This window comes from Cyprinus carpio, chromosome B19 (assembly GCF_018340385.1).
Source record: "Cyprinus carpio isolate SPL01 chromosome B19, ASM1834038v1, whole genome shotgun sequence".
In the NCBI taxonomy this organism is placed as follows: Eukaryota; Metazoa; Chordata; class Actinopteri; order Cypriniformes; family Cyprinidae; genus Cyprinus; species Cyprinus carpio.
In genome coordinates this window covers 22,891,168-22,911,986 of record NC_056615.1, presented here as the reverse complement: position 1 = coordinate 22,911,986, position 20,819 = coordinate 22,891,168, and the positions used below count along the sequence as shown (strand labels likewise).

The 20,819-nt window shown below is 37.6% G+C and overlaps 2 protein-coding genes across 2 annotated transcripts; one reads left to right on the top strand and one right to left on the bottom strand.

Moving 5' to 3' along the window:
• The first annotated feature begins 1,062 nt into the window (after positions 1-1,062).
• On the top strand, positions 1,063-11,822 carry LOC109060975 (thyroid hormone receptor-associated protein 3-like). The gene is made up of 11 exons (XM_042745704.1): positions 1,063-1,362; positions 3,511-3,649; positions 4,500-5,261; positions 5,709-6,269; positions 6,371-6,546; positions 6,742-6,853; positions 6,970-7,045; positions 8,168-8,319; positions 8,996-9,293; positions 10,210-10,350; positions 10,539-11,822. The coding sequence occupies exons 2-11, from the start codon at positions 3,528-3,530 to the stop codon at positions 10,767-10,769; spliced, it is 2,631 nt and encodes an 876-aa protein (XP_042601638.1). The 5' UTR covers positions 1,063-1,362; positions 3,511-3,527; the 3' UTR covers positions 10,770-11,822.
• A 709-nt stretch (positions 11,823-12,531) lies between these two features.
• Positions 12,532-19,869, bottom strand: eva1bb (eva-1 homolog Bb (C. elegans)). Its single transcript, XM_042745705.1, has 4 exons — positions 19,825-19,869; positions 18,077-18,351; positions 14,664-14,800; positions 12,532-13,427 (listed from the first exon to the last, which is right to left on the bottom strand). The coding sequence occupies exons 3-4, from the start codon at positions 14,728-14,730 to the stop codon at positions 13,000-13,002; spliced, it is 495 nt and encodes a 164-aa protein (XP_042601639.1). The 5' UTR covers positions 14,731-14,800; positions 18,077-18,351; positions 19,825-19,869; the 3' UTR covers positions 12,532-12,999.
• Positions 19,870-20,819: the final 950 nt, after the last annotated feature.

Sequence of the window (20,819 nt, the reverse complement as noted above, 5' to 3'; positions counted from 1 at the left end):
CCGTTTGAAGTGTGGCATTTAGAATATGATACATGCTGATAATATTACAGAACTTTTAAATATTTTTATGATTTAGTTAGTTTTGACATGTGTGCTTGTGTGTGCATGTGTGTGTATATATATATATATATATATATATATTAAAAAATATGATTGATGATTTAGTTTTTTATGTACACATTGCAGATCTGCACCAGAAACTTTCTCTGGCCTTGTTGCAGATGACTATTTTTGTGACAGCAGCTGTAATACCACTCAGACCAGAATGTTTATCTCTACATTTTTTATAGGATAACCTTATTGTAAGTCATTGTCAATGGCATGTAATGTAACACCATGTGCACCAAGACTATAGTAAGAATAACCTTAGTAGTGTTTCTCAATTATTACTTATTTCTTCACAAATGTGAGAAAGTGAGACTAGCACGTAACTACTTCCTGGAACAAAACTCAGGAAACACGTGTTGCAGAGTAAGACCCACAATTCATAAAACATTTATGTGTGTATGATCACGTATATTTGTTAAAAAACAAAAAATAGCTATTTTAAGAACTCTTAAAAGGCCAATAAGTCCTGACTTACAGAAACACTCATCTGTAACAATAGTATTTTTGCAGAGATCTGACAGAGACTGGCTCATGCAGGCTTACTCCCTGTAGTGTCTGCTCTCTGTGAAATGCTGCCTGGTGCTTGGCACATTTCTCTGAACTGTGATTACAGCAGTCACTCCGAGAAGCTTTCAACAGGTGTTTGAAATGGAGGCGCTCTGTCTGTATTACCCTGTGTTGATGCTGCAGCAGAGCTCAGAGAAATAAAAATGGCCATACATTATATTAACATGCAGCTATTTTTTTTTTAATTAATAAAAATAGACAGAGATCATAGTATTTGTGTGCAAATGTGAGTAACTCTAAAGGGAATGAGGAATGGGTAAACAGTGTATTTATAAGGCCTATAAAAACCTTAAAATGTCAAGTTTGAAGTCAACTTTAATAGTTTTTATTTATTTACATTCAAGAAAAGAAAAAGAGAACATTGCGGTAGAGCAGAAGAAAGGGGCGTGTCTAACCGTCTGCGTGCGCGCGCATGTGTTGATCAGGAAGCTCTGGGTCTGCGCTGCCTCGAAGCATTTTGCGTTTCCTGAGGAGACCAAATGGCCACTTCTCAGTTTCATTGCTTAGAAACCATACATACCTGAACTCATAGAGGTTATATGTGCGAAATAGATATATTTATAGTATATTTAAAATCAGACGTATATTGACCAGTATTTGGCGTATAATACAGGTTATTCTTCCGTCGCGTGCGCGCAGCGCTTCGGCCAGTGAGCTCGCTTTAATCACATCAGACTAGCCCCTCAGGTGAGTTTTTTATATATATATATAAATTTTAACACTTCAACGCTATTTTCTGTTGATATTTCTCCTAAAGATGCTGTTTCGTGTTATTTTGTTGCCATTGATTCTGCGTGTGTGCGCTTTAAGTCGTTTGAAATGAGCTAATGGGGCTAGTGTTAGCATAATGGCTAACCGCAGCGACTGAATCGTATTTTTGATAACATTCTGTATTTTGGTAGCGTAACAGCGCAACTTAATTCGTCTTTTGGTTGCTTTACTTGTAAATGCCGATATAATTGTTCAGCTAGTTTTGTTTATGTTTTTCTGAACACGTTGATGTTGAGAAATATTATTTGTTGTTATTATTAAATATCTTTAATTGTAATTTTAAAACGATCCCGAATGAGTATGACCGTAGATGATCGTATCAAATCGAAGTTATAATTGTAAAGTGACTGTATTTTCCTGAACTCGTTCTTTATTTCCACCCTTAACATGAAAGAAGTGAAAACGAAAGTGTTTTTGAATGCGTCTCATAAAATGGCTGTTTCTTGGCCTTTGCATCGAGATTGTACCATCTGAACAGAGTTGAAGAATGGTACTGTTTTCATAATGTCTCAATCTAGTGAGCTGCCTATCTAGACAGCAAAACAATGCCTAGTAGGCAGTTTGACCCTTTAGGAAGGGTTGCTACCTGCCTAGACAGCATTTTTGGGTGTCTCAATGTCTCTAAACTTAGTAAATTGGCTGTTGAACTATCCATTTAGTACCTTTGGAGTCTAAATTGCTGTCTAGGTAGACAGCTCACTAGGTTTTGAGACACAGCCAGTGAGTGTCCTCTGTCCTGATGATTTGATCAATGCAAATGTTTTTTCCATGGTATTTCCTAGATTAGAAACTAGCTTGACTGGACTGTCTCTTACCCCAAAGGACTTGGTGAAAATTGCTTGCCAGTTTTTCCTGTTCCTGATTTGACTGTCAAATCCGACTTTATGTATACAAGTCTTTCATGCTATATGACACACAGATCTCTATCCTACAGAATAATGCTCCATATCAATTAACCTAGGCGTCTCATGTTACTAGATAAATGGAACAGTCTGGAAAAGCAGCACTTTGAGATTTTTAACCTCTGATAAAGTTATAGTTAACCAGTCTGTTGTATATATTGCAAATAGAGTGGCTAAGTGTGCCATTCTTTTATTGCAAATGACTTCTGCAAAATTTGCACAGTATTATAAGGACGTGTTTGTTAACTTAAACAGTTTCACCCTCTGCTTTCTGGCTCATCGGGTCAGTTTGGTTCTCATTTTTGTGGTTATCTGCTGCATACTTTCAGTTGTTTTCTGTTAATGTTTGATTTATCTGGTCCACAAGGTACACAGAATTCATCCATAGTGGGTCAAGGTTAAAAAAACAAACAAACAAAAAACACTTACCATAAATTTTTATCAGGTAGGAAAGCAAGTATGTTTGAAGACAAATAATGTATTGGAATTGCATCATTTACCGTAAACAGGGTTTAGTTCAGGTGACCATGATCAATACTGTTGTAGATTACTGGAGGGATAACAGTAATCATTGTGAGCTAGGCCTATAAATAGTAGATACTGTGTTAAAAAAAAAAACTTTTAAAAAGTAGAAGTAGCAGTGACAAAACAACAATTCAAAGTTAGTTCTGCATATCAGTTTTTGGTCACTTAAAGGGTTAGTCCATGCCCAAAAATGAATATTTTATCATCATTCACCCTCACCCTCATGATGTTCCAACCCTGCATGAATTTATTTCTTCTGTTGAGCACAAAAGAAGATATTTTGAAAAAATGTTGGTAACCAAACAGTTGCTGGTAACCATTGCCGTCCATAGTAATTTTTTTTTAAACCATGCCATGGAAGTCAAAATATATTTTGTTAAAGAAATTTGTGCAGATTTGGCAGATGAGTAAATGATGACATAAAATTAATAAGTATTGGTAAATCTGTTTTGCGTATGACACACTGGTTAATCACATGTTGTTTAGCTGGCCTGATTTATTTATTTATTTATTTTTTGGTCTGGTTTAATGTCAATAAAGGTTTAATTGTGTTTTATTATTAGGGGGACTTTCCTCCACATTTCTACACTACTGTATGAGTGTGACAGCTTTGTTTTTATGCGATTTCCCTTTTCAGATACTGTGAATAGAAAGATGTCCAAGCCCCCGAATTCTGCTTCTCGGTCCCGGTCCAGATCCAGGTCTAGATCGAGGTCCTACACACGATCTCACTCCAGGAGTCGCTCCCGCTCAAGGTCCAGAAAGCGTCGCTACAGGTAGACACACATACAGCAGATTACAGCCAATTCCTTTGCAACGAACTGTTAGTTATAAATAGCATTTAAAATGTGAAATCTGGTTATTTTAAACTGCTATAGTGTTGCAGCTCTGTTTAAAAACAGCTGCTTCTGAGCACTTTATCGTACCCTTGACCCAGAGTGAATGAATATTCAAATAGCACTAAAATAAGATGCCATAGTTCCCTGAAGGTTGCTCCTCCTCTAAGCTTTTCTCTTTTTTTCTAACCGACCACCTCTTTTTATCGTTCATGTCCTGTGTGTGTTAGGATAAGAACGGTTTCCTTTTGTTTGTCGTCACTTCCTCTTCCCACTACATGTGGCTTAGCATGTCGATATGCTTGTCAGTAAATGTTATTCTTTACCTGTTTTCCAATGAAAAAGCACAAACGGTAAGACATATTCTTGTTAGCAAATGTGTGGTTTAGTCTGGTAAATTTGGACCATGGCGCCTGTAGTTAAGCTCTAAACATGTCTAACTTTATGCATTGCTAGATTTAGGTAATGAATTTAAGTTGCACTTACTTTTAAATGAAATTTCCATATATATAATTTAAGAATATTTTGATGAAGGCATACATTTAGGCGGTGTAATCTTTTAGTCAGTGGTAAAGGGCTTGTAAGACTAGCATACATTGCAGAAATTTACAGGAAGTGATTTAACACTTTGTCAAGGAAAGAAGTTGCTCATTACAAAAACAGTGCCATTTGTGTGAATATTGATTCTGTAGCGCCATCAAGTGTTCATAAATCATAACTGCATTCTTTCTCTCTTTTTCTCTCTGATCTTCCTGTATTCCTTTGATTTTCCATCCTTCATGTCCTTTAGCTCTAGATCAAGATCCCGTTCACACAGCAGGGAGAGGAACTATCCTTCCAGAGATTTCCAGAGCAATCGTGGGTATAACCGTGGTTTCCGTGGCTACCGGAGACCCTTTCAGTACCGGGGCAGAGGGCGTGGCTATTTCCCACGAGGTAACTATCATAGAGGTGGCAGCAACTATGGTTACCGTTCCAACAACTGGCACGGCCATAGAGACCACCACCAGCAGCAGCAGCAGTACGACCACTCGTACAGCCCTAGAAGGGGGCGCTCGCGTTCCCACTCGCCACGGAAGAGATCAGCAAGCCGAAGCCACTCGCGTCATTCCGATAGATCGTCCTCTGTGCATTCCAGACGTTCCAGCTCTTCCTCCCGTTCCTCATCCCCACATCGACGCAGCTCTACCATTGGACGACTCCATTCTAAAGATCGCAAAGAAAGGGGTTCACCAAATGAAAGCAAGGGAACCAGCAAGGAATCATCCAAGCCTACAGGAAGCACCCCAGAGGAGCCCAGTAGCAAGTGGGAAGGCTTAACTAACTACGATGCCAGCCCCAAACGCAAAGCTGCATCTTCTGGTGGACTGTCAGAGATCAAAGTGTCCATTTCCGGAGGTTCTGGCAATGGTGGTCCACTGTGGCGAAGCATCGGCCCTGCCAGTAAAAGTCCACCGGCAAAGACATCAAGCTCAACTGGCTTCGGGTCCTTCTCAAAGGAAGACTTGAAGACCGAAGACAAATCAGCCTCCATTTCGACCGCTTTCAAAAAGTATGTTTTTGCTTTTGTTTTTGGATGTTTTCCCTCTTTCTTTTGTCCTCCAGGCAGTTTTTAATCAATCATCATTCTCTCAAATGTGTTTAGTCCTTGTACAGCAACAAAGATCCTTGGAAGAATAGAGCTTATAATGGAAACCAATTTCAAACTCAAATGTCACAAATGGGCGTTTACCTGTGCTATGAGGTTGTTTGCAATCCCATAATTTAGGAGATAAAGTTTTAATGATGTAAGTATGGAAAAAAAACCCATCCTGGTTAGTCGTGTCTGCATTGCTGAGAAGTTGAGCCATAAGTTTGCGCATGTATTAACTGTTGATTGTTATAAGTAAACTTTCTTATCTTGCTGTTAAAGGTTATGCTGGTTTGAAAATTTGTAAATTTTTCTAAAACAATCTGGTTTTGATGTACAACCTGATTAATTTGTGATCGTTCACTTCAGGTTTTTGGCAGAAAAGAAAAAGCCCTTATCAGACAGAGATAATGGCAGGGGTGAGACTTTAAGCTTGGGCGACGCGGACAGCGAGAAGAGCGGCAGCAAGTTGAGAGCGGTTTTCGACGCGTCTGAATCTGGCTATGATGGCTCAAAGACTGAAAAAGGACTTCCATTTCTGGATGCAGAAGAAGAGGAGTATCGCCAAGAAATGAAAGACAGGAAGACTGAGGAAGAATCCAAGTATAAGGACAAACCTCTTGTCACAATGCGGGACTTAACCGAAGAGCGTTTTGGGAAATGGGATGAAGATGTTGAGGAGGAACTGGACGAGGAACTTTATCGCAGTCGGAAGCATGTGTCTAGAAAAGAAGAGAAGGCCTCTAAGAAGAAAGAAAAGAAAAAGAGCAGGATCAGTCCATCCTCACCATCGCCATCCAGAGTATCAGAGAATAGAGGCAGGCCACTGTTTCCAGCTGGAAGAGAGGCCTCACCCCCAGCTAAATCCTCCGCGAAGAAAGACCCGCAGTTTAATTTCAGTATAAAGGCATTCACCGATGATGGAGAAAGGTATGAATTTGAAGTCACATTTACTGCTCTGTTTTTCATTTTTTATTTTTTTTAATATGACATTTGGGTATGTGTTTATGACTATCACTGCTTTTCCTCAGCTCATCAGGTGCATTAGCTAAAGAAAGACGTTTGTCACGGGATCTTTTACACCCTGGTAAAAAAGATCATGAGGAGTTTCACTCGATCTTCCAGCATATTCAGTCTGCTCAGCTTCGCAAAAGCCCATCAGAGCTATTTGCTCAACATATAGTCACCATAGTACATCATATTAAAGGTAATTCCAGACTAAGCTGGTGGTTATGTCTAATCTTTCATTTTAATTTTGCACTTCGTGGTTTGAGGTGCCTCAGGGTGCAAACCTAGGACCTTTCTCTTTTTTTGTGAAATTCCGAAAATTTGGCTTCACATATGAAAATTCTGAAATGTTGGCATGCAAGAAATGACTTTTTTCCCTACCTTCTGAATGTAGCTCAACATTTCCAATCATCTGGGCTGACTCTGAGTGAGCGATTTGGAATATACCAAAGAAAAGCTGCAGAGATGGAAATGATGAAGACGAGGAAGAGTCCTGAGATCCACAGGTAGGTGTATTTGTATTCTGGTCCGCATTCCACTCATGTATTACTGAACGCTTTGTGGATTATGGTTTAGATGCCTTGATCCTCTCTTAATAATTTTTTTGCATGTTTTTCCACAGGCGAATCGATGTGTCTCCCAGTGCTTTTAAGAAGCACTCTCACCTGTTTGAGGATTTCGAAGAGAGCGGCTACAAGGTGACAGAGCGTTTTCAAATCTGAAATTCCTGCCCAAATGTGTACCAGCTGAAACAGCAGAAATGTGCTATGATGTGTATAATGCTAATGCACAAGAACCCCAATCTCAGTCTTGTATTACTGAGCGTTACGCTCTCACCCTCCAGCATTTGTCGTATGATTAATCGTGGGTACATACTTGCCCAAACAAAATGGCTAATGAAAAGGAAGTGACAATTGATCCCGTGTCCAAGCCTTTCACTGGACCGCTAACCAATGCAATAGTAAGTATATCTCCTCAAAAATGTGTCTATAAAACAAAAAAGTGAGGCTCAGTACTAATCAGCATTGGGAAAGCATGGAGCATGCTGCTTTCCCATGAGATCTGTTCATTTTTTTGTTTTGTGTTGGGGGTTTTTTGTCGTGTTTATAGACGTCTGTCACGTTTTCAGTGGGTGTCCAATATATCATGTCCTATCACATTACTTTCTAAATTTGCACACATTTCATTGGTTTCATTAAAACTTGGACAACATCAGCCAAGACTGTGCAGTCATAGAGGGTGACTAAATAAAATGAGGATTGAATTTGGGTTGTTCCTAAAGATGGCCAATAGATAGTTTTTCAGCTGGATTTTGACTTTCATTGCCTTAAGTATTTCAGTGCGAGGCAAATTTTCTGAGCCTCTTCTTCTTGTTCCTAGGTTAACCCTGAATTAATCATATATTCATATTAATTTAATTTTAAAGGGTAAGTTCACACAAAAATGAAATCTGTCCTTTTTTTCTTGCAAATGACAGATGTTTATCAGACATCTCCCACATGCTGCTTTTGTGCAACGAAAGTAGTCCAATCAAAGTAGTCAACCTTCACTTTCATTGTTCGGAAAACAGATTCCTAAAAAGAGATTCTGCTAAGCATCATCTTTTATTAAAAAAAAAGTAAGTTATTTGGGTTTGTAACTACCACATGGAGAGTAAATGAGTTAAATTTCGTATTTGGATGAACTGTCCTTTTAAGGTTTGTTTATTTGAAATCACATGCTAGTTCAAGATGAAATTGAAGAATTCTTACCTTTAGTTGTTTACACTAATGATTCAAGAACATATGCTCATTATTTTGGACATTATTGTGTCTTTACAGGATCATGGTAAAAGGCATGAGGGTGATTCATTGGACCTTCGCTTGGCTATTGAGCGCCGTAAAAAGCGAGAGGGGGGAAAGAGTTCAGCTGGCTCACGCACACCCAGCCATGAACTCTCCCCTGACAGATCCTCCAAACACAAGAAATCAAAGTATGTTCGACTCTTTGATTCTTAATAATGAATCATGGTTAAATAGTAATTGAGGAAGGAAGCACTGTATTATAATTTTTTTACTTTATATTTTAAATGTTGTATAATTTAAATTTCCTGTATATGATTCTAATGTTCTAATTCTAATTTAGCCAAATATACAGACTTCAGTGTTCACTGTATTCAGTGTTATGTGTGCTATTCATTTATTTAAACTTTGTACAAATGCAGGTCGGTTTTTCTTAATTTGAAGCTCATTATTCAAAATTTCATGTTGTCATTTTGGCATACTGAATTGTGATTAGTAGTTTTATCTAATTTATTTGCATACGTTTTAAATTGCAATTTGGTCTTTTTTTTTTTGTTTGTGCAAATAATGGTGTTATATTGTGTGTTTATTCTCATACAGCTCCCACAGATGGCAAAGTGGCTCTGATGTAGAATTTAATTCACACAAAAGCACAGCCTAACACTTTAACCTAACCTTTCCACTTATATTTTCCTTTGAGAAATGCAAATCTAGTTATATATCCTCATATTTTAGATGGTGTATTATCACAGTTCTTGTAATCACAAATAGCCAGAAGATATTAATTTCAAAACAGGCTTTAACTGCAGACTCATTATTTTCCAGTCACCGATCAGAGGACTTTTAACTTTCTCATTTATTCTAAAGGAAAAGCAAAAAGAAGCGCGAACGCTCTCCCTCCTCCTCCTCTTCCTCCTCCTCCTCTCCCTCCCCTCGTCAGTACAGAGTGAAAGAGTACCATCCGGAGGAGCACATGGAGGGAGGAGGGGGTTTTAACAAGGCCCGTCTGGGGTCAAGGGACTATCCGGGACCCATGGATCGCGGCCCCCGGGACTATGAGGGCCACATGGAAAGGGGTTATGAGAGGGGCAGGGGAGGATATGACCGAGGAGGATACGACCGAGGAGGATATGACAGAGGTCATGGGGGTTACGATCGGGGATTTGTAAGTATCTTGCAGTGCTCTGTGACATTGAAGGAACTTGTTGATCATTGATGAGTTACAGATGGAATTTGTTTCTTTGAGAGACCTCAGTTTATTGTGAAGCTGTCTAGACAATATTTCAGTGTAGGCTTATTTATTTTAGCCTAGTAATGTACTAAATGCTAAGCTAAAATTCATAAGAATACAAAGAAATCTAGGTATGCAGCTCATTGGGATTTAGGGCCATGTGAAATCCATTTCTTTTCCCACAAATTCTGTTTTAATGGTTTAAGTTTTAATCAAAAAGCATGTTTTACCAATTTAATTCATAAAACGTTTGATTTATTTAAATTGTTATTTAATAATAGCAATAATAATTATAGCAATAATAATAATGCCCTATGATTATTTTCCCTGAATTTGATTCATGATTAAATACAAATTTATAAAAATGGTGGAAATTAAATAAATGCAAACAACTTCAAAAATGTAATTTTTTAAAAACGTAATCAAATTACTGTAAAATTACAAAAGTTAGTTGTGTTGTTTACTTTGAGAAGTGTGTTCTACTGTTCAATAGTAATTTTAAGTTCAAAATTTTAGTTTTGGGTTTGAAAGTAAAGACTTTTGAGTTTCTGTGGGTATCTGAAGATCATTTTTATCAACTGAAATGGTGGTAAAATTAACTCTCAGAGCAGTTCTGAAGTTGAAGTTCATGTTTTCATTGAGATGGATGGTTTAATAGTCAAATTTCCTAAATTCCTTGATATTCCACATTATACAGAAAATTCAATTTTTATAACTGGTTTCCACAATTCCGTCTACGTTAGAGCTTTTATATTTGTGTTCCAATGATCCTGAATTTGTTCCTCTGTGTGTCTCTGTTTCTTCTCAATTCTCACTTTATCTGCTCTTCTCTTGTGTTTGTTATTTGCAGCCGAGAATGAGAGGAAGAGGATGGAGCCGGGGAAACTACCCAGGCAACAACAACAACAACAACCCTCCCAATATGGGTGGCCCTTCACGACCCCCAGATGAGGACCCTGAATACACTCCCAAGAGTCGGAAATACTTCCAGGTGTGCTAACATTGCTCTCATATACATGCGTCCCCGTAAACATCACGTTAAAAACAAACTGGTGGTGGGTTGCTTGCCATGTCACTCAGACAGTCTCTTCTTGTATAAGTGAGCAATTTTGGGACAGTATAAGCTGCATGGTGGCCAGTTGGAGAGTTTCAATTTACGTCTCTCTCATCTAACTGCAGCACGACGACCGGGACAAGGAAGGGGAGATGAAGTGGGTGGACACTCGGGGGCGTGGCAGAGGAAATTACCCACGTGGCAGGGGCACCTTCATATTTCGCAAGAGCGGCGGCAGCCCCAAGTGGACCCACGACATGTTCCAGGGCAACGCTGAAGAGGGAGAAATTAGAGATGGAAGCGCAGAGCACAAAGATGACGACAAGTCTGAGGAAAACACTGCTTCCAAGCCATAGACTGATTCGTATCCATTTGTGTCTGTTCTTCTCTACTGTCTCTAACTCGGTGAGAGTCCTCGTGAGAAATGCATCTTTGTGTGTTCAGATGTTGGACTGCAGAACCCCAAATGTCATTTATAGCAACAAACCTGCTATTATTTTTTTTCAAATTTTTTTTGTTTTTGTTTTGTTTTTGGGGTTGTGGGGGGTGATTGAAAACACAAATTCAGCCATTTGGTGGATAAAATTAATTGATTTTCATTTCAAAGTGCAATAAATCTGTGCACTTGTGCCTTAGATTTAACTGTAGTTTTATGAATCTTTTTAACTTTTTTTTTTTTTTTTTTTTTTTTTTTTTTTTTTTTTCATTTTTGATTTTCCCAGTAGTTTTCCCCTTTTTTGTTTGGAATTGCATGTGAAATTCTTTCATACATGCTGCAATCTTTTATATTTCTTTTCTTTTAGTGTACGGTTCAGTCTCATTGGCGCATATCCTTTGTGGACCAATACACTGTGTTCTGGGCTGATTTTCTCCAGAAAATTATCTGTTAAAAATGTCCAGATTCACTCTTCCTAACAAATTTGTTCTCCGCTATATTTAACATCCAATTTAGTAAATTTTCTTCCCTTAAATTATGCCACTAATGACTAAAAAAAATTGTCCACTTTGTGAAGTGTAATTAAAAAGTTATTTTTTCTGTTTTGAGCAACCAAAAAATTGTCACAAGTTTTAGATTGTCATTCATCAGATTTTAAAGTGTAGATAATAACAGAACATGCAAGATGAAGCTTATGACGCATTTATTGCATTGTGTTAAACTATCAAACAAACTGTAAAATAGTTCATGCTGCATGTTTAGATCATGTGGTATTTGTCCATTGATCTCTGTACGCTGTGCTGTAAGGATATAACTGGGGGACTCGGCTGCTTTCTTTTCAGCGTAGAAATCCTGCTTTGTGATGACAGTACTGTAATGCTGTGACTCAACTTTCTTTTAACATCTACGGTCTGTTAACTGTGCTTTCAGTCTCCATGGTAAATTTGAAATAAAACCCGTCCTCTGTTTGGTACATGTCATCTTGTTTTTGTTTTGAGTTGCATTGGCCTTGCAAGACACATCTGTGGGAACAGCTGCTCTCAACAGCTGGAGCCTTTTAGAGATTTTATGAAGAGGTAGTACTAGTTACGCAATGTGATATGACCTGTTTCATGATTAAATTCCCAGTTTATATATATTTGTTGGACTGTACTGCAGGACTTTTTTGTTTTTACACATTTTAAGTTTCAGTGTGTCCAATTTTGCTCCTGCAAAGCTGAGCTCCAACCTGCTGAAACACACAAACCTCTACATTTCTAGTAATCGTCACTGCGCGTAAGTTTCTAAATCGTCACTGCGCGTCATTCCCGTATAATTGAAAATGGGCAAAGAGGGGGAGCTGGTTGCTGAAACCACGCCCACCTAGCTAGACGGCAGTGTCAGCAGCACCAATCCACCTGCCACTCTAGTGGCCACGCCCTTAATTAATGCAACCTTTAAACTTAATAATTCAGTGAATTCCAGTTAAGTGTATAGTATAGGGGACTCCAAATTCGTTAAAAATACACAAAACTGCACATTTGTTTTAAAGCTGCAGGCAGCATATCTGCACCGACGATACCGTGCATTTGGTTTGGCTGCTAATATACTGTAGTTTTCGTTAAGCGTGAACGGGCCTTTGTGATGTCTTCATGACATGAATGCTACTTCCTCATTTATAAAGCATGTGTGTCAGAATTAGGTAAAAATCTTTGGTTTTATTTTTATTTAAAAATACATACAGTATATATACACAAACATTAAGTGCTAAAATGTATTTATATATAAAAAATGCAAAAGAAAAAAATGGATCCATCAAAACTTGATCATTTAGAAGATGAGCAACGGCTTGTGAAAACGACTTCAAAACAGAATTATGGGGATTAAACATAGGCCTATGATTAAAAATAAAGCTTCTTTGTTGGAATCCGTGGTTCAGTGAAGAACCTTGAGCATTCATGGAAACAATGTTCTTCACACTAAGGTTCTTTGGAGAATACAAAATGGTTCTTTGATGGCATTGCTATAAAAACCTCCCTTTGGAAGCCATATTTTTAAGAGTGTACTCAGTCCGTCCCATTTTAAAGGTACTTTACACCTAAATCTGTTGCACAGGTCCTGTGGCATTCCATATCTGCATGAAATAACTGTGTCCAGCACATGAAACACTACTAGTGATAGTGAACTCGTCCGAGTGTTCCTGTGCCGGTGACGAGTATATCTGGCTGTCCGTTCCTCCAGATCTCCCTGACGATCCGTTCTCTCTCCTCCAGTCTCCTGGCTCTCTCCAGCTCCTCCTCTGAAGCAAACACGTTCACACTCTTAATGGTTCCATTTAACTGGGTCTGATCACTCAAGGGACTCACAGTGACCACTGGGACTTCTAGGTCCTCAACATCCCCTTCCTCACTTTGGTCCTCTTCCTTGTCTTCCTCCTCCTCCTCACTGGACTCTTTCAGTCGTCTCTTGTCTGGTGAGGAGGGTGTTTTTGTTTTTGAACACGGTCTGCAGGCGATGCCCAGTATGAGGAGGACAAGGGCCAGCAGAAGACCTGAACACACACCCAACATGAAGTACAGCGCAAAGCTCTCCATGTTCTCTGTGTTCAAAGAGAAGGAAAACTGTCAAGAACATGTCTAAGTCATATTTCATCCCGGAATCAAAAAAAATTATTAATAGATATATTAAATAAACATTACATATTAATGTAGTTGGATTCTAAATGATAAATCAATTGAAATTTTAAGTCTATTTGAATTGGGATATTGAATTGAACTTGATATTCTATGCACTGTGTTCTGTTGCATACTGCACATTTGGGGAAATCCAGGAATTCCGTGCATACAGTATTCAAAATCTGCATCGTGTACAAAGCAAAAGTTTTCGATGCACATGAATTTGTTTCTTATGATCTTGAAAACCACTTGATCCAATCCTATGCTTAAGTATTAAATTTCTATCATAACAACTCTCTGAAGATTTTAGCATGATAACGATATGACAATGTTAATGTATTTGGCCTTGGCGGAATAGATCTGCTATGCTGCAGAATTGCTGCTGCTGTTGGTTATTGTAGTTGTAGATTATTGCTGCTGCTGCTGCTGCTGCTGCTGCTGCTGGAAAGCAAGTACATGAATTTGCTTCTGCCAAAACATACACTGATATGGTGCTGTGAGCATTTAAGACAAAGTGCTGCGGCACAAATAGTATATAAAATAACCTGAAGCAGATCTATACAGGTGGAGCTGGGGAAGTGGAGGGTTTCAGAGTAACTCAGAAAGCACGCTGTGAAATGCTCTAGTGGATGGCAAGCAGAGATCAGCCTGCGCCATCTGCTTCATGACAGAACTTGGCATTTGGAGGTTGTAAATTTATTTTCTATAGCTATACACTACCATTCGAAAGCTCAGAGTTAGAAAGATATTTTATGCTCACCAAGACTTTGATCAAAAATACAGTAAACATGTAATATTGTGTATTATTATTTTAATTTTAAATATCTGTTCTAATGATCCTTCACAAATCATTCTATTATGCTGATTTCTAGTCATTTTAGTTTTAACTGAGTACATTTTGATATTTTTTTCCTAGATTGACCTGACACTAAAGAAACATTTTAAACCCCTTTAGGAACATTTAAGCCATTTCTTATGAAGTCAGACATGTGAAGCCAAATCAAACAGAACACTTAAGTCCATGGAATGGGTTGTTATTTTCTTCTTGGGGTCAGAAGTGTGACGGGGCCCAAATCTATGGAAGTGTTTAACCAGCTGCCTTTCACCGCTTGATATCTTAAGCTGCACAGTAATGAGTGGTTAGTGTTGAATGCTCTTACCTGTTATATGGGCATAAGTAGCCATGCTGTTACTCAGCAGCTCCATGTCTTTCCGTATGGGGTTCATATTGGCTTTATCTGGCAGACTGATTTTCCTTTCTCTTGCTTTCTTCTCTACTTTATTTCACATTAGACCCCTGTGGTAGAACAAAATACATATAGTTAAGAAACAGCAGACATACGTTTAAGAAAACCCCCAAAACAAGCTTCTGGGTGTTGTGGTTGGCAACCTCCGTGTCACTCTTCAGTTGCTAGGGTGTTATGATTAGTTGCTTATTTTAGGTAGCCTATCATTCATGTTTGCAGCACAAACAGTGTTGAGCTGCATGCAAAGTTTGACACTTAGTGTTAGGGCTTTTGAAAAACCAACAGTGATGCTTGCTTCAGCATGGTGAGGACAGCTAAAACAACATGCCCTGCTATACATAATTAGACAAATAGGCCCTAACTTATTTATTTTAGATCCTGAGGCTGAAATTGCGCTAATTGTGCCATTAAGCAGCATTATATCAGTCTCTTTCCACACAGGCCATTTATAACCGCTGTTGTTATTGCATTGACCCAGGTCTCACTCTTTGCTCCCAGACAGACTTCCCCATTTTTCCCACAGGAACTGAGATTCTTTGAGGTCGTTCACATGCTGCTCGGGGTCTGCGTGGGACTCTTCCCTGGGAAACTGGGAAGGATCCAGCTTGTGTCACTCTCTCCGAGATGGAAAAGAGGAGGGGGAGAATTAAAGCTGAACATCTGGATTTCCCAAGCTGGAGCCAGAATCTCCTCCGGCCCAAGTGAGGAAACAATAAAAGCATCAGGCTATAAATGTGGTGACTTCCTGTGTGCGCGTCCACACCATAAAAGCTGCAGACGCTGAGACCATGCCAGGATCACAGAAGAGGTGCCATGTTATTGTCTTCCTGTTTGTTTCCTCTTGGGGCCTGTAATTACAGCAAATCTATGCCATCAAGGCCAAAAAGTCTCAGCCACCCCGATCCCTATCTGCCACGCTCTTGGCAGGGCTAGGGCACACATTTAAGTACACTAGAGTGAAGCACATTATGTTGACTGTATAAAGTGAAATCTCATTTATAGTTTTTTCTCTCTTTGCTTCAGAAATCAGAAAACTATTTTCTCAATTATTTCTACAAAACCAAATTAGAATCATTATCAAATTATTATCATATTTTTCAATTATATTTTAAATTATTTAAAAAATATATATTACATAAATGTTATTGAATATACTACTACTACTACTGATTATTATTATTATTATTATTAAATATACATTAATTGCGATTAATCGCATCCAAAATAAAAGTTTTTGTTTACATAATATATATGTATGTAAAGGGTGGTATATTTATTTATTATGTATAGATAAATACAAACACATGCATATACATTATATATATATATATATATATATATATATATATATATATATATATATATATATATATATATATATAATAAGAATGTTATGTTTATATATTAAACATTTATATATAATATAAAATATTAGAATATAAATATATAAATGTATATACATGTAAATATTTTTCAAATATGTAAACAAAACTTTTATTTTGGATGCGATTAATCCTTTGTCAGCACTAATAAAAATAATAATTTTATTATTATTACTGTTAGTATTATTATTATTTTTAATAATAATAATTTTAAAAACATTGTTATAATAATGGTAACAATTCTTCATGTAAAAAATTAGCATATGAGCAAATTTGATGATCATATAAAAATGATCATATAAATATTCCTGAACAAAACAGTAATAATAGTAATAAAAATGTATTTAATTATCCTTTATATAATCAATTAGCAAATTTTTATCTAAACAAAGAGCATATTTTAAACAGTAAAATATTCATGATACTTGAAGTAATTAAATGTTTAAATGCAAAAAAATGCTTTTCCTGTGGCGTCTCAGTTTTGTTATTCTCTGCAGTCCTGTAAAGCCCCTCCAGTGTGGTTTAGCAAACACAAACTACATTCCCTCACATAAACAAAAGACAAACAGGAACTAGGATACCAGGAATATGAGATTACACTAGAAGCTTGTAAACATTGTCAAGTCCTCCTCCAAGTACCAATTAGCGTGGGACGTATGCCACAAGTTCCAAAAATATTCCTGTTAGTGACACAGCATACCAGACAGTGGCTAAATTGCCTGCGTTCTGCCCCACAGCCGTGAGTCAACGACTGTTCCACACAGGACAAAACATCAAGACATCAAACATACCATCAGACACCTGTCAGAGCCTTTCCCAGAAGAGCAAACCTTCAGAAGGACATGTAGCAGCAGAACCTGCTGAACTCATGCTTTTCTGCATATTCTCCCATCAGCAATCTTTAAAAGCATTTTTTTTTTCAAGAGATATCACATAGTTATATTATTAACAACTTTAGCTGCTAGACCACAAAAAGCATGTTTTCAGTCATTTTGTTTATAGTCTGTTCCAAGAGGTTTAAGTATTCAGCCATTTAAAGAATGTAAGAAATTTGGTTTGCAAAGAGTCTCTGCCTTTTTTATGTGTAGTATTTTCTTGATAAAATAAATAATTGCACAAATATATAGTTGCTAGGGAATTGTGGGTGGTTGCTAGGTTGTTTCTATGCAGTTGCAAAGGTGTTGTGGTTGGTTGCTAGGGTGTTGTGGGTGGTTGCTAGGGCGTTGCTAATGTGTTATGCAATGTCTAGGCTGTTGTGAGTAGTTGCTAGGGTGTTGCTATGCAGTTTCTAAGATGTTGTGGGTATTTGTTAGTATTTTCTTGCAATGTAGTTGCTAGGGTATTGTGGGTGGTTACTAGGTTTTTTTATGCAGTTGCTAGGGTGTTTTGAGTAGTTGGTAGGACATTGCTATGCAGTTGCAAATGAGTTGCTAAGGTGTTTTGAGTGGTTGCTAGAGCATTGCTCTGCAGGTTCTAGGCTGTTGTAGTTGGTTACTAATCTGTTTCAGTTGCTGTGGATGGTTGGTAGGGCATTGCTATGCAGTTGCAAATGAGTTGCTAGGTGGTTATGGGTGGTTGCTAGGGCATTTTAATTCAGTTGCTAGGGTCAGAAGACTCCAGCCTTATAAGTCTCTGTGATATTCTGATTTTTAAATGATTTACAGTAATTGTGATATTCTGGTTTTTAAATGGTTTATATGGTGATATTCTGGTTGATAAGACTAGAGTCACTCCTTCAGTGTAAATCTTTGGGATTTTTCACCTGGTTATATTTTGTGGCAGAAAAAAATCTCCAATTGCTTAAAAAGAAACAGCAAGGTCTTTTAAACTAAACTAATCCACCCATATTACATTTTTATACATCTGATATCTGAACAATTTTCTGAAGTCAAAGATCGTTTTGATGTTTTATTCCTTTAACAAAAATGAAATCTGATGTCTTACCTTTTCTAACGAACCATCGTTTCTATCCAGATTGTCCTGGTGGAGAAAAGTTGAGTCCCGTATCCAGAGGCGCAGTGGCCTCACACACTGGCAGATGAAGCGGGAACACAAAATGCTGAGAGCAAACACGCTCTTTCTCACTCTACTCACACTTATCTGTGCCTGATATCAGGAGAAGCAGCAGAAGCAGCAGCCCTCTGTACTCACACATACACAGCGGCTCTCTCACTGGGACCAGACCATAGAGAAGCAGTTTGGGCAGCGGGAGGTGTTTCCTGTCAGAGGGAAAATAGAGTCAGGGAGGGGCAAACGACATGAGACTAGAATTTACACCCTCGGGATGGCAGTGCGATCCAGGCCACATTTCACGCCCGCTGGTCACCAGATCAGTGTAAACCTCTTCTTCAGGTCCACACATGTATATTTGAGTGTGTTGTGTGGGTGTGTAAACCACAGAAAAACATACACCATGTTTTCTTTAAGCTTAGACAGACTATAGACACTGTGCTAAATGTAGCAGCTCAAATAGTTTGTATGTATGGTCTAGTATTATACTTTATACACTATACAGTGGCCTCAAAAATATTTTAAACGTTTTAATGCCAAGGACCCAAAAATATGATATTCCCTATGCGAAAGACCCCCGTTTTTTGTAATATATGAAGGCTATGTAATTCAAGCCCCATATATACTGTAAGAAAAGTAGTATGAAGATAATTAAAAAAAACATTAAAGAATTGGTATTTATGTTATGATGTACTAAATTATTTAAACATGATCTGTACTGTTAGATGTATAAACCTGTAGAGAACTCAGTTCAAATTTATGTATAATGCTTTTCACAACAAATAGGTCCAAATCAGTTTTACAGAGAATACCAGAGAATACCAGTGAGCAGCTAAAGGCAAAAATGGTGAAAGAAAAACTCTAGAAAGATCCAATGCAAAAGCAAAAAACTATTTATTGCATGGAAAAAATGTGGCTTTTTAAAAAACATTTATTTCTTCGTTTATGTCTTTATTTTTTTTACTGATAAAAAACTAAGGCTCTCAATTAAATAACAATTAATCATATGATTCATATGAAGTTTTTAGAAAGTATATAGTTAATTTACCCATTTTTTCTCAAATATTCTAAGCCACTCTAAAATTAACTAAATTAATAAATGAATGTATTTTGCTTTATAAAACAAAATATTAAACCTTTACTTATTTTTAATCATTTCAAAGAAAACACAAACACAAAAACATTTAACAAAAATAAGTGTCATAGTTTTATATTTTCTCATACACACTACTGTTTAAATTTTAAATAAAATAAATTACACTAATATTTTTAACACATGGATGCATTACATTGATCAGAAGTAAATACGTATTATTCTGTTTCAAATAAATGCTGTGCTTTTGAACTTTCTATTCATCAATGAAAGTTCAAATTAAAAAAGATTAAAGGGATAGTTCACCCAAAAATGAAAATTTGATGTTTATCTGCGTACCCCCAGGGCATCCAAGATGTAGATGTCTTTGTTTCTTCAGTAGAACACAAACAGAGATTTTTAACTCAAACCGTTGCAGTCTGTCAGTAATATAATGTAAGTGGATGGAAATCACAGCTTTGAGAATCAAAAAAACAAACAAAACCAAATTAAACCCTGCGGTTTGTGATGATACATTGATGTGTAAAGACGCAAAACGATCGATCTGTGCAAGAAACTGAACACTAGTTCAGTTTAATTCATTTTTTACCTCTGATTTTCACCGCAATGTCCGAACTGTCCTAAACAAGTTATCTGTAGTGAGTGCGTTCTCAACAGCCAGCGCCTGACATGTCTTCTTCTTGCTTTACAGCGGATCGCAGACTTATAAGTGCTTTACCGCCACCTATATACTCTATCTACAATCTCAATTAGGAGTGTCATTGGTCCATTTGAGAGATAGGTGGCAGTAATGCACTGGTGGTGGTAAAAAACTATATAAAAACTATATAAATACTGTTCAGTTTCTTGCACAGAGCGATCGTTTTTTGTCTTTACACATCAATGTATCGTCTCGAGCCGCAGTGTTTAATTTGGTTTTGTTTGTGTATGTTTTTTTTGACTCTCAAAGACGTGATTCCCATCCACTTACATTATACGACTGACAGACTAAAAACGGTTTGAGTTAAAAATCTCAGTTTGTGTTCTACTGAAGAAACAAAGTCACCTACATCTTGGATGTCCTGGGGGTAAGCAGATAAACATCAAATTTTCACTTGAAAGTGACATGACATACAGCCAAGTATGGTAACCCATACTCGGAATTCGTGCTCTGCTTTTAACCCATCCAAAGTGCACACACACAGCAGTGAACACACACACACCATGAACACACACCCGGAGCAGTGGGCAGCCATTTATGCTGCGGTGCCCGGGGAGCAGTTGGGGGTTCGGTGCCTTGCTCAGTCGTGATATTGAGGGTGGAGAGAGCGCTGTACATTCACTCCCCCCACCTACAATTCCTGCCGGCCCGAGACTCGAACTCGCAACCCTTGGATTGAAAGTCCAACTCTCTTACCATTAGGCCACGACTTTCCCACTTTTGGGTGAACTATCCCTTTAAGAACTTTATGTTACAAAATATGTTAATTAGTTTAAATTGTAATAATGTTTCACAGTATTACTGTTTTAGTGTAATGCATTTGTAATTTTAAATGCTCATTTTTTCCCCCAAAATTAAGAGAAAATATTGTGCCACTTTGCATT